The sequence below is a fragment of the Corvus cornix genome, chromosome Z (assembly GCF_000738735.6).
Source record: "Corvus cornix cornix isolate S_Up_H32 chromosome Z, ASM73873v5, whole genome shotgun sequence".
Lineage (NCBI taxonomy): Eukaryota > Metazoa > Chordata > Aves > Passeriformes > Corvidae > Corvus > Corvus cornix.
In genome coordinates this window covers 53,791,351-53,804,104 of record NC_046357.1, presented here as the reverse complement: position 1 = coordinate 53,804,104, position 12,754 = coordinate 53,791,351, and the positions used below count along the sequence as shown (strand labels likewise).

Sequence of the window (12,754 nt, the reverse complement as noted above, 5' to 3'; positions counted from 1 at the left end):
TGCTGACACACTTGCACTACACAATAAAGCAAAAGAGATGTGGTTCCTGTACAGCATTCAACACAATATCCAACACCAAGGTACAGCTCCAGGACCTAAATCCTCTTACAAAGTCACTGCATGAATGGAGCTGGGTTAACACTACCTCCATGCATCCCACAGGCTGAAGCTTTCCAGTGAGGTGTGATGCCCAAAAGCCCTGTGCCGCCAACCACTCTACAACCTTTTGGAAAAGCCTTTGAGAACTGACCCCGTGTCTCTGGCTCTGCAGTCCCGTTAAGCTTTGATGTCTGTTATTATTGATTGCCCACTCTAAAATATTTAAACAGGAAAAGCAAACTAGCATTACTAAGAAGCTGCATGTGGGAAGAGAAAAGACAACCTTAGCTCTGCTGTCCCTCTTCTCTCACTGAGGGACATAAAGTGCTCCATGATTGCTGTCAAACCCCTTAGAGCAGGCAGTGCTTTATCTGTACCTTGAGATCTTACAAAGGACTAAGAAACAAAACTGTCTCTAAATATGGAATGTTTCAGGCAAAGGACAGACAATTTCCCAAACCAGGCAGAGATTTCTTCTGTAGAGAGGAACTGTATGGTAGAGAAGTTCTGTATTGGCACAGCCTGGTCTAGAGACTGTTACACTTTGAGTCTTCAACCACCTTTATGTAAAAAACCAAACCAACAACAACAAAAAAAAAAACAAGCCCCAAGACCAATAAACTAAAAAAGGAAAAAGGGGACAGTTATAAGCCAAACTACAAAAAGAAATTCAAAAGGATTGGTAACACTGCAAATGGTATTCTACTGTATCTTCACTGTAAACAAACACCAATTTATAATCCTCAAAATTGAAATACCTTGTTCTCCAAACACATGCAGAACAGGAAGTCTCAGTACAGGCTTTTTTTATGTACCCTGTCAATATGTCTACACATGGTCTGAAAACTGCTCCAGGCTGGGGAGCATATTTCAGGGCTCCAGCACACAAGCTTCCTGCAGACTCAGCTGCAGGAATTTTAAGTGCTGCTGCTCTCTACTGCTTGTCCTGCCTCTCTGCTGAGCAACCATCCCCGAGGTAGAATTTGCAGAAATGAACATATCCATCACATTAATACAAATGCTGCTTTTTTGCAGCTTAAGGTTGTCATCTTGCAGGAACATGCACATCCCTCTGAAGCCTTTGGTAGAGGGGAGGTAGTCAGCAAAAGGATGGGCTGAGGCACAGGCAGTAAAACAGCCTCAAAGTCTTCACAAAGTCTGTCTCCACATACATTTTAGGGCCAAGATCATGAACTGTGAAGCCAGGCCTTGCCTATTACAACATATTACTTTCATATTTTCTGTATTATTTTGCCAATACCAAACAGCAGCAGTTCTGGCTCTGCTGTGGGTTGGGTGCTGGAGACAGACGTGAAAAGCTCTGCCTCTCACGAGCCATACTCCAAGACCCTATTTATTAATTCTAAGTAATGCACGGGACAGAGTACAAAATGTTCATATAATTCATTTATTTGCATATTCATCTTGTCTATCACAACAAGGAGACAAATTTAGAATGTTTTTTTGTAAGATTTGCCTTCAGTGTCTAGCTGTTAGACTAATTGCTAGTGAATTACTATTTGCATGAAACAGTCTATTATCCAGTATTACCCATTGAAGCAGATGGCCCTCATTTCATAATGTAGACATACATGGTGGTGTCTCTCTCCTTGTTTCCCATCCAAGTTCAGGACAACTATGGCAGACCTGGGTGAGGAGAAGGCCTGCACACTGACCCCTGAACATGCAGTCTGAGCTCAGTATCTGTCTCCAGATGGCTGATGCATTTTTGCCACCAGCTTCTGAAAATTCACAAATAATGAGGATGACTTAAAAATTGTGTGATTTAAAAAATAATTTGAGGGTTCTTGTTTCTTGCTGATGACAGCTGAAAAACTTTCAAGTTTCTTTTCCACGTCACTTGATGGGCAAAAAAACCTGTTTTGCAAACTGCAAGACAGAAATTGATCAGTAAATAAAATACAGACCACCAACAAATCACTACAAAACTATAAATAAGGATACAGTAGTTAGAACTTAGTATTTGCAATACTACACACTGACTTCTTCACTTCTGGTACGACGACTTGCTGATGACCTGAGATGTCCCTACCATCTATGCAACAACATTTACTGCCATCTATACTTAATACCATCAACCATGATAATGAAATTGAAGTAGATCAAGAGACAATGAAATACAACATACAGAAAAAGTAATGTATCTGGAATTGGCAAGCAGAGATTTGAACAAAGGCTCTGCCAAGCCATGGCAAGGGCTACTTCCAAAAAATTAGTGACATCTTTGGTGGACTGACTTCTCTTCCCACCAGAAGCTATAATGCCAACTCTTCCTTTTGGCTGTGACAAATGGGTTTTAACCCTCTTCTGACTGAACTTAGGATGAAAAGACATCTAAATAGAAAGTCTGTGACTTGTTCTACATTTTTCTGTACCTCCACACCAGTGTAGAGACTGTGCACAGGGTCTCCTGCAGCAAGGCAAACTGCATGCAATCAGCCTTCAAATCAGGGTGTTAAACCTCTTAAATTGGTTTGTTTTGTTACCTCAGGCTTATTAAAGTCCCTTTAAGTGCCTGCTTCTATGTAAAAGACTGACATCTGCCCCTGAGCAAGAATGACACTCAAAGTAACATAACTGCTATTGTTCTTGCTTGAGTCACTGCATGCAAAGCTTATACTCTGCTACCAAAGCAAATTACTCAGGACACCCCAAAAAGCTAGCAAGGTACACTGTGATCTCTGTGACTGTGTGATTTCAGTGAAGCTTCAGAAAAGGAGAAGAGAGGGCTGCCTGCGCCAGTCTCTTAGCGCAGAAACTGATGGTCAAACTTAAGAAGATGCTAGACATCTCCTAAAAAAGCACTCAGGATCTTCATATCCCAGTTATACCAACATTGACATAAACTCTGTGTACTCAAAAAGTTGCTGGGCTGATTCATTAAATTCCACATAGCTGAGTGAAGGATGCATATTCAGAATTAACAAAGCAACCACACACAAACCCTGTAGGGCCAAAATGCCTTCTCTCATTTAATCTTGAAAAAGAAAGAAAATGACCCTCTCTCCAAGTGAATTAACACATCACTGTGTACTGAGTATCTCCTTAGTCTATATACAGTACAAATAATAAATTATAGATTCAGATATTCTTAAATTATCTGCAGGCTTTCAGGATTTGTTTGCAGCTATTTATGTCTTTCATGGCAAGCCTTGAAGACTGAAACATGGAAAGAGCTTAAAACATAAAAGCATAACTTTAAAAAGTTTGACACAAACACAATAAAAAACCCCAAACCAAGACAGCCTTTTGGCACTAAAAGCATATGCTCTGCCCCCTGCAGCTAAAAGTCACATACTGAGAGTCCATGTTCTGTTAAGAACTACTATTTTCAAGCATGGCTGCTGATTTTGGACAGTAAGAATAAAGAAATCTTCAATCTGGCAATTTTCTCACTGCACATTTACTAAAGCATCCCCACTGTCCAAAATTCCAGGAGTTCAGTGATCTAACATCATGGAAGGAAAAAAAAATTAAAAGATTCCCAAGGTACTGTTTTTATCTGGTTTATGCATTTTTCCCCCTAGCAATATCATTATTCCAATCCACTCCATGGAATATGCTGCAAATGCAAGAGCACTTTGCTCCTTTCTTTCCTTGGAACAGAGTGGAAATGAAGCTGGCCACAGCCCACACAATGCCTGTTAAAGGTAGTAGTGTTCTCAGCAAAGAATTATTTACAAGCTGTAAGGTCAGCAACAAACCGAGCAGCACAACTTATTTCACTAATTTCACTTAGTGCAAACCACTTGCATTAAGATGTTCTGGAGTTAACATGAAGAAGCAGACTTCAATTTTTACTCTTCTGTGTTTTACTATGGCGTACAAACAGTTTGTTTACTTATTACAAACTACATGCATCCCTTTTTTATTTTAATTTTCTTGTTAGCATATTCACAAAGACATCCAGATTTCAAGCTGTTTGTTGTATAGATGTATTCAACAAATTCATAAAGGTACTGTTCATAAACACTTTACTAAGGCTTATTTTTTATTCCCTGTAAGTGACAGACCACCTCAGCAATGAGATGTATTTGTTTCGCTCCCTGACTGGGGACACTCTGGACATCAAAACAATGACAAGGGATAGGATCTTCCTGGTTAACATCTCCTAACAGACTTTCTTTTGCTATTGTATGTCAGACTGGAGAGGACACTGTTACCAATAACTGTCAGTTCTCTGCATCTGGACAAACATAATAGATAATGTCACCCAACACACCTGCCAGAAAGCAAAGCTAAAAATTTTCAATAATAAAAAAATATTTCTATTATACACTGCTTAAACAACTTTCCATGATTGTATTGTATAGTGTTTATTTTATCTTTAAAAAAGACAGCAAGAATATGTTCAAAATTATGAAAACAGCTTAAAAACTATGAACCTGACAATCTGTGTCATTTGGATTTTCAGTCACTTAGCTTTCTTTTTCTCTGCCCATTCATACAGCCAGGAACAAGCAGGTGTGACAGAGATGCTGCATGGCTCACAGCAGGACCCAATGCCCCTACATCCCTTTTGGCAAACATCTGTCTGCCGTGTTCTTAACCACTTCCTCTTAACCACCTCCTCCATGGAGCACCTGAAGGCAGTAACCCCAGATACACCATTAGAAAGCTTTCCTTAGTCTCTAATTAAAGCTTTTCCTGGTGTGATTTACTTTTATTCCTTTTTCTACTATTTATCAGGTCTGCAGAGAACAGACTATTCCTTTCCTCTTTGAAACACTCACAAACCCAATGATTTCCACCATGCTTTTTCTCTCAGTCCTCTTTTTTTAAATTAAACTTTTTTCTTCTTTTCACCCTTTCTTAAGGCCACATTTTCTAGGCTTATTACTTTTGCTGCTTTCCTTTTCAGGTTTTCTAGTTCTCTTTTTCCATGGGCCATGCTGCCCATCAAACAGCTCTGGGCTGAAGCATCACCAATAGTTTTGTAAGCTATAAGCTTATTTAGATATGTCTGTAAAAGGTTTGTCTTTTCTGCAGCCATGCATCATCTTTGACTTATCCTGTATCTGCCACTGCAAGGAAATTTATTCTCCAGGGGGCAAAAGCAAATACTGCTTGACTCCTGTGATTCTCTCTGCGCAGCCCATGATAAAATTCAACCCTGCACAAGCCTCACTCCTGTTCTTCAGGGTCCCACTTCTGCTAGGTTGGGATCAAAATTCTCTATTGCTGTTATCCCAGTACTGTGAGGCACATGGACCATTTCAGCAGTCAGGAGCAGCAGTGCTTTCACACCTTGTGGTGGCTGATGGAAAGAAAGGCTGATCCTCAAAGAGGGATTGGGAAACAGCTGCTGCCAGTCTCAAGACATGAGCAGTAATGGTGCGGCACTGTTTTCCCTTGCTTCTGAATATATTCCGAAACAGAGTTTTCTCATTTCCTTTGTGAGCAACCACAGAGTTACCCAACTCATTAAGACACAGCCAAACTCCAGTGCTTGTGCCATATACTCCAGAAATTAACTACTGTGCAAGGGGTACCAAAGTTTCCTTCTGGAGGGCAAAGACACTGCTCTGTTGCATCACTGCTGTTCATTGCCTGTTACTATACACAGCAATTAGTTGAACTTGAACAGTCCCCAGACAATAATTCTGGAGCAAAGCAGGTACTCGCATGGCAGAAAACTGGCACAAGGCTTCCTTGTAACTGGAATGTATTGAGGAAATAAGGAGGCCTGAGAACATCTAGTTGTAAATGTGGAGACTGACAGGTTTTGCAGGCATGCCTCTTTTCCTCTCACACTTGTCAGCTGGACCAGAAAACAATGTGATCCCACTACTTTTTTGTGGAGGAGAGGTAAAAAAAAAAAGACCACTGCTGCAGAATAACCCTGTCCAGTTTGGCTAGAGATTGAATTTTCTATCAGTTCAGGAAATGCAAAAAATGCCACAGTGATCTACACAATAAATACTTGAAATTATTCTTTTTCCTTCTATGAATCAAAAGCAGGAGTTCGGGATGGTTAGAGTAGGTCAGAGAAAGTGTTACTTGGTGGCTGTAGAGGCAAAACACAGTCCATGTGAAACCTTAGAAAAATCTATTTGCAACCAAGAGATGAGGTTATCTTTGTGCTTGCAGAAAAACATGTCTCCCACAGGGAAATGCAGGGCACAGCCAGAAGTTACCCAGCAGTGCACACAGCTGCCAGGCTGTGAAGAGCCATCAGAACACAAGACAACCTGTACAGTCAGATACTGAAATGCCAAAAAGTTTGCAAGAAACCCAAAGGGGTCACAGTCAGCCTCAGTTTCTTTACTCATACCCCTTTCCTGTAGAAAATCATGGGGCCCAAGATGAAGATCATATCACCAAGTCATTCAGCAAATTTCAAGAGATTCCTCATTCCTCTCCAGAACTCAGGAGTCCACTCACATCCCTGTAGAGAGTCAGCCAAAAAAACCTGCCACCTCTCTGATGCTCAGAAGCTAGTAGTTGGCCCAATTTCTGCTCAACAGACTGTACTTTTGCCATGGATAAATATGTGTAAGGTAAACCTTACAGTTGTTGCCTGCATGAAAAGGAAACCAACTCTGACCTTGTAAATAACTTGTGCATGTCCTTGTATATATACACTCACTGAGATTTTTATGTGTGCAAGTGTCGTGTTATTATTTATTGTAGTTGTGTCGGTAGTGAGGTTTTTTCGTATTATTACTTCATTAACTCCAGTCATTATTATTCCTAGTTAATAAAATAAATATTTGAATTAAGTGAAGGCCAATCTATCTCCCTGGTGTAACTGTATCCCTGCTAATCTATCTGCTACCACAGGGCTTCGCTACAATTTTCATGGGAAGCAGGTGGGCTGAAGGCATTGAAGGCCCTGAGACCTGGTGGTCCAGCTTCATAATGCCCCCTGTCTTAGTTTAAGACAATTTGAAGGACAGCACTCTGGAATGAGGTGCCTCCCTTTAGAGGTTCAACCAGTCGCTTTCCACAAATAAGTTATGAATATGAGCAGATGTACACAAAAAAGATAGCAGTTTACTAACAAGGAGAACAGCAACGATCAAGAAATAATAGCAAATTATCACCAGATACAAAACTGCTAAACCTCGTAGGCTCTCTCCCAGAACAAAGAGAGACCCAAAAATGATGGGAAGTCCTTGAGTGCATGGTTTGAAGGACAAACGGAAAACTGGTGTCAGTCTTCCCTCACCACCCTGCTTATCTCTGCAGTAGCCCAGCTCTGCTGAGAAAGGCAGCTGGCGTGCTCCGATGGTGGCTGGAAACTCGGTCAGGGCCAGAACCTGCGGAGGGACACCGCCTTTCTCTCGGCAGGAGACAACAGGAGCAGGCAAGGCTATGTGTCTGGGCTGGGGTGACTCCGTAGCCTCCTCTCCTCGGCTGGCTGCCGATGGCGAGCTGGAGCGGGGCCGCCCCTACTCCGTGCGGCAGCAGCGAGCAGGCACCTATGCAACTCGCCTCCAGGCAGCTCAAAACTGCTACCTGAAGTCTCTCTGAGGCGAGGGAAAAAACCAAACCCCAGAAAGAGAAGCCAAAAAGGAAAAGCCTCTGCCTAAGCCAAGACCAAGAAGCCAGTGAGGCAAAAACCACGCTGCGAAAGAGCACGCTAGGCCTGCCCGAGCAGACTTTACAAGTGGCAGAAACCACACCCTTCCCCACCCCAGCCCCCTCCATCCCCGGCGGCAGGGTCACAAAGAGGCAGTAACAATTTTGCGGACGGATAATTATGGAATACAATAACCTTTTGGGTTACCACAACACCCCCATTGACACAGAGCTGAGTACACCAGTAGCCTAAGGCTGCCCTGCAACACCCGTGCTAATGCTGCTCATAATGGTAAGTCATTAGGGGTGCTACTCTGAGCTAACTTTTGGAGATGAATGATGCACTGCTGACAACAACAGTAGGACAGAAAGAGTAAAACAGACATACTTTCTACAGAGTGGAAAACCCAGAGGCAACATGCTACCTCCAAGTAGCAAGAATATAAGAGAAGCAAGTGTGTAAGATGAGTAGATCTAGACTTCCTTATATAAACACCAGGGATCAGCACAGGTCAGAAAAAATTAAAATACACTGAAAACTCATTGGCTTGGAAATCTCCTAAAGGTTTGAAGGTCATGGAAATGCAAATTTTCTGTCCAACTAGAGGAAGTGTATGAACCAAAACACACAGGAAGCTAGGATATACGGATCCTGCAAAGGCCCAGTTTTTGTGCCGCAGATTTTTACTTCTTGCCTATATATGTATATGTAAAATCTGAAACTAAAATATATCCTATTTATCTTACCTAGTGACAGGTGTCTCATATGGACATGGTGTTTCTGCCAGAAGAGATTACAAAACTTTCTGGGAGATGCTCATCACAGAGGAAGGGAGCATACATGCTTAAATACAAATAAGCAATTAGAACAAAGATAATCCTAAACAATTAAAAAATAGCAGATCCACCACTATAGCAGTCCAACCCACAGTAGGTCATCCCTTCAGTATGTAAGAGGAATTTGAGATGAGGCAGTAGCACAACCAGGCAATACTGCCTGCAATTGATAAACTGATGCTCCCTGCTCACAGCCCATTTTTAATTTTTAAGAAAGAAATCAGTGAGCACAGATAAAACATGGAGGGCTGTAATCCCCTGGAGTGATCTTGTCACAACATGTGTTACTGCAGTTCTACACTTTTACCTTTGTACTTTGTTGTATGTAGTAGAGCAACATAATTAACCACTAGTAGGTAGTGTTTATGTTAGTTCTCAAAAGGTTAAGAAGCTGATTATAGCTAAAATCAGCTTTGCCTGGGGCTTCAGTGGCTCTGTGTAATCAAATTAGACAAGCAGGGCATAGTGTCACCTAACACAAACCATGGCACTTTCTTCTCTGTTTTGACTTTTTTCATTAGATGAGCAAGCCAGGTTTTAGTTTAGTCCAAACATTTTGAACAGATTAGTTCCCAATAAACTATCCCAGTGATAAGTCAGGCATTCATCCACATCCTTTTCTTGAGTGACTCTGTGAGACCACACTCAAGAGGTTCCTCAGTAATAGTGCCAACTTCGCTTTCCCCCAAAATAACCTATTTAATTAATTGTTCGGGTTTTTTTTCTGGGGGGGGGGTGGGGGGTGGGGGAATGGAGATGGGCGTGGAAAAGGTTTCAAAAGGTGAATGGCAATTACTTCAAATCACAGAATATCTTTAGATTCTGTATTTATCTCAGTCATTTTATTATTTTGACTCTAGAATTGCAGAACAGCAAACAGATAACTTCATAAACACAGCAGAGAATGCATTAGCATTTCTAAGTAACCACAGGTAACTCGCTCTGGAGAGTTGTGGCTCACTCGCTCTACGTAGCTTCACTGCTCTTTGAAGTCAAGCAAGGTGAACACTATAATGGAGGTGTTTCAAGAGGTTTAATAATGTAGACAGAGGATCAAGCCAGCCTGACATCAGGGGAACATTTTCCACACTGCCATATCACAACTAAATTTAAATGTAGGCTGCAGTGCCTATTGCTTCCATAATCTTGCCATCTTTGAACATGAAGGGAACAAAACATTAAAAAGACAAAGAATATATAAAGAAAATTAATGGGAAATTTAGACAAAAACCTGTGAGTTAAGGAATTCACTATGCTTTCCTGAATTTTCTGCACTAATCCAAAATAATTTGTTGTATCCTTACATGTTTGATCTGTTACTTCAAGTCCACAAGCTCTGCTTGTGTATGCACTGCAGCTAACTGATAGAACCTTTATGCTGTGAAAGTAAGCATATGAAACAATAGCTTCTGCAGATGATTTGTGCATTGTTATTTACAGACAACAAAATCCAAACTTGTTATTTTAATTAAGTCATAAATGAAAAGTTACAGAAATCATGCCTTTTTGCACACCCTTGTTGGTTCCTGCTAATCCAGCAGTACTTCATGAATTTGTATGTGGTTAGCCTGCCTTGCCACAGCTGTATATCACACCTCCATGCTGCAAGCTGTGCGAGAAACTTAATATACCAAGTTTAACATAAAGACAGAAGACATGATGTCCTCCTATATTTTCAATGAACTTCAAATGACTGTGCTGTTACTGGACTGCACAGTTTATCTGAGAGAAATGCATTTATTAAGAAGAGAAAAAAACCTATCACACAGCAAAATATATAAATGTATTGATGGAGTGTCTGTAATTATTACAAATAACCTTACTTTTTGATTGCATCATCAGCCAGCCAGGAAGCTCCCATCAACCCCTCTACAAGTTTAAAGCAGAGCCATGTTCTTCATAGAGAACATACACTAGCCATATATATATATATTACAGATTCAACATTATGTCCCTGTACACTTTTTACATACGTCAGCTTTTTAGAATACTCTTTTTGTCAACTGACTGTGGTACACAATAATTCAATTATTTACATCCAGTGGCAACCACCATCCAGGCAAAACAGCCTATTGTCTGCCTTCCCACTTCTGTACTGAGATCTGCCACATGTCTAATGCAGAAGCACATAATTTGTGTGTGTGGGTGAGGATAAGACAACCCCCCTGATGGGACACTGTGGCCACAAACAGCAGGTTGGCACCACGCGGAGCCATCTCTGCTGTCCCAGCTCACCTGGGATAAGCCACCAGCATTCCCACTGCTGCCAAAATCCTTCCTTGTAAAGGGAAGAAATGAAGGAAAAAATAAAATCAACTTTAAACACTTGCAAAGGCATTTTCAAAATATAAGACTATGCAAGGAAACAGAGAAATTCCCCTTAATGTATGATTGGCTCTTTCAATGGTAATTTCTCTTTATTGCAGTGAATGTCTGTAAGTGGATTAATGGCATTTAGCTCTAGAGTATGTCATTGATCTGTGCCAAATATACAAACTCTTATACGAAACAAAGACCACAGTCGTTCCTAACTTCCTATTAATATGTCATCTGCAAGACAAATCGTATTCAGAAATTAATGTACCATTTTAAAAACCCAGGTATAAAAATCTCCCAATCAGAAAATAACAATGTACCAATTTAAAGTGTTGAACAATATTAATACCACAATAAATTACCACTCTGGTACATTTTAGCCTTCTTCTATCAATTTGGAGAAAGTAGCACAGCCCTGTGCTACTACAACTGTTTCAGGGACTCCCAAAATATACAATATAAAAATGTTGCCTCCAAGATCTCTACTGCTAATACAAAAGAATCAAAAATACTGGAGCAATAAATGGTGATCATTGCCTCATAGTGGCACACTGTTTTGAGGTACATGAGCAGATGTCTCTGCAGATCAGTGGATGTGGACTGCCCCTATGGAACAGGGATGGGAACTAATTTAATTGTGTGTGAATATATGTGAATATGTGAAGATATCCCGGAGTGCCATGGCACTGCTGGTTGTGTCAAGCTACAGGTAATATCTGGACCTCAATAACAGCCCACACAGATTGCACACCTCATTCAGGGGCTGTTACCCTGGGGTAACACTCTCTCAGGGAACTTCCTCAAAGCAGACAGCTTTATTAGAGTCAGCCAAATGAGAGTGTGCATATGTAAATCACTGTTGAGTTTGTACTGAATCTTTAATGTCTTAATACCTTCATTTGCCTTTTTCCCCTGACTTTGACATTGCTTCAGTGTGAACAGCTATATTTAATTTACACGTTTTTCTGGCTATTTTTTTTCCCCTCCCCAAAATCAGAAGGCAGGAAGTAGATGGGTGTAACTTAAAGAGGCAGCTGAGATGAGCTGCTGGCAGGGTGAAGTGGTAGGTTTTAGTAATAGCTGGAAGCTGTAAGTGGTTCTAAGCTTTGAAGTCAGTGCAGCTTTGATGTGCTACTCCCATAGTAAATCGCAAGATAGTCTTGAAAGAAAAAGATTTCCCAAATACCATCCAAGTGTCATTGCTTGTGAAATCCTTGTATGATTTTTTTCCCCTCTGTTGAACTTTAAGTCTATCACTGGGCTGCTCTCACTGCCTCTCAGTCACTCCTGGTCTATTTTAAAGCATCTTGGTTAAAAGGATAATTACACCCATGCTCAATTTGGTGGAGACAAGTAGCTTGCTGCATGTTATTTCGCTTTGCTGAAATGTTTCTGAGCATTTTCCTCCCCAGATCTACAGTGTTCAGACACTATGATGGACCACAGGGTGGAATGCTGGAGCAGCAAAAGGCAGAGGCTGTAAGCCAGAGAAGCATCTCTGCTAGTGTACCCAGGGAGGTCTGCTTGTGTGCTGCTCGCGGAAACAGCCATAGATCTCCAAATACAAAGTATCCATGAGGTGATGAGCAGAAAACACCCCTCCCTCTGCTCTGCCCATTGCTTTGGGAGAAGTGACTGCATGACACCTGGGAAAGAGGCTTCGCTATTGGAATTCAGCCATGTACATTGGCACTGATGGGAGAGATGCAATGCCAAGTCCAAGGGGAAAAAAGATCAAACCCACCAGGAATAGGCAAGTTTTCTTGATGGGTATTTGTCTCTCCCATACCAAAACATCACAGAGGAATATCTACTGATTTTTCCCCATAAAGTAAATTGTCATTGAATTGCACACTTAACCCGTATGAGCTTTCACGTTTAGTGAAAATATAAACAAAACTATCTGGGGACAGTTAGGTTTCAGAAAGCAACTCATAAAAGCCTGATTGCTTGAAAA

At 41.1% G+C, this 12,754-nt stretch overlaps 1 protein-coding gene across 6 annotated transcripts in view; it reads right to left on the bottom strand.

Annotated features, from left to right (window-relative positions):
* The window catches only part of FAM172A (family with sequence similarity 172 member A), a 265,595-nt gene that overhangs the window by 42,761 nt on the left and 210,080 nt on the right, over positions 1 to 12,754 (bottom strand). The window contains exon 13 of one of the 6 annotated variants that reach the window (XM_019281908.1): positions 1,494 to 1,989. The exons of the other annotated variants lie outside the window; for them this stretch is intronic. Coding sequence (XP_019137453.1) covers positions 1,886 to 1,989 — 104 coding nt within the window. The 3' untranslated portion in view covers positions 1,494 to 1,885. Of the gene's footprint in view, positions 1 to 1,493; positions 1,990 to 12,754 lie in introns of those variants that run through there. 6 annotated transcript variants of the gene reach the window in all.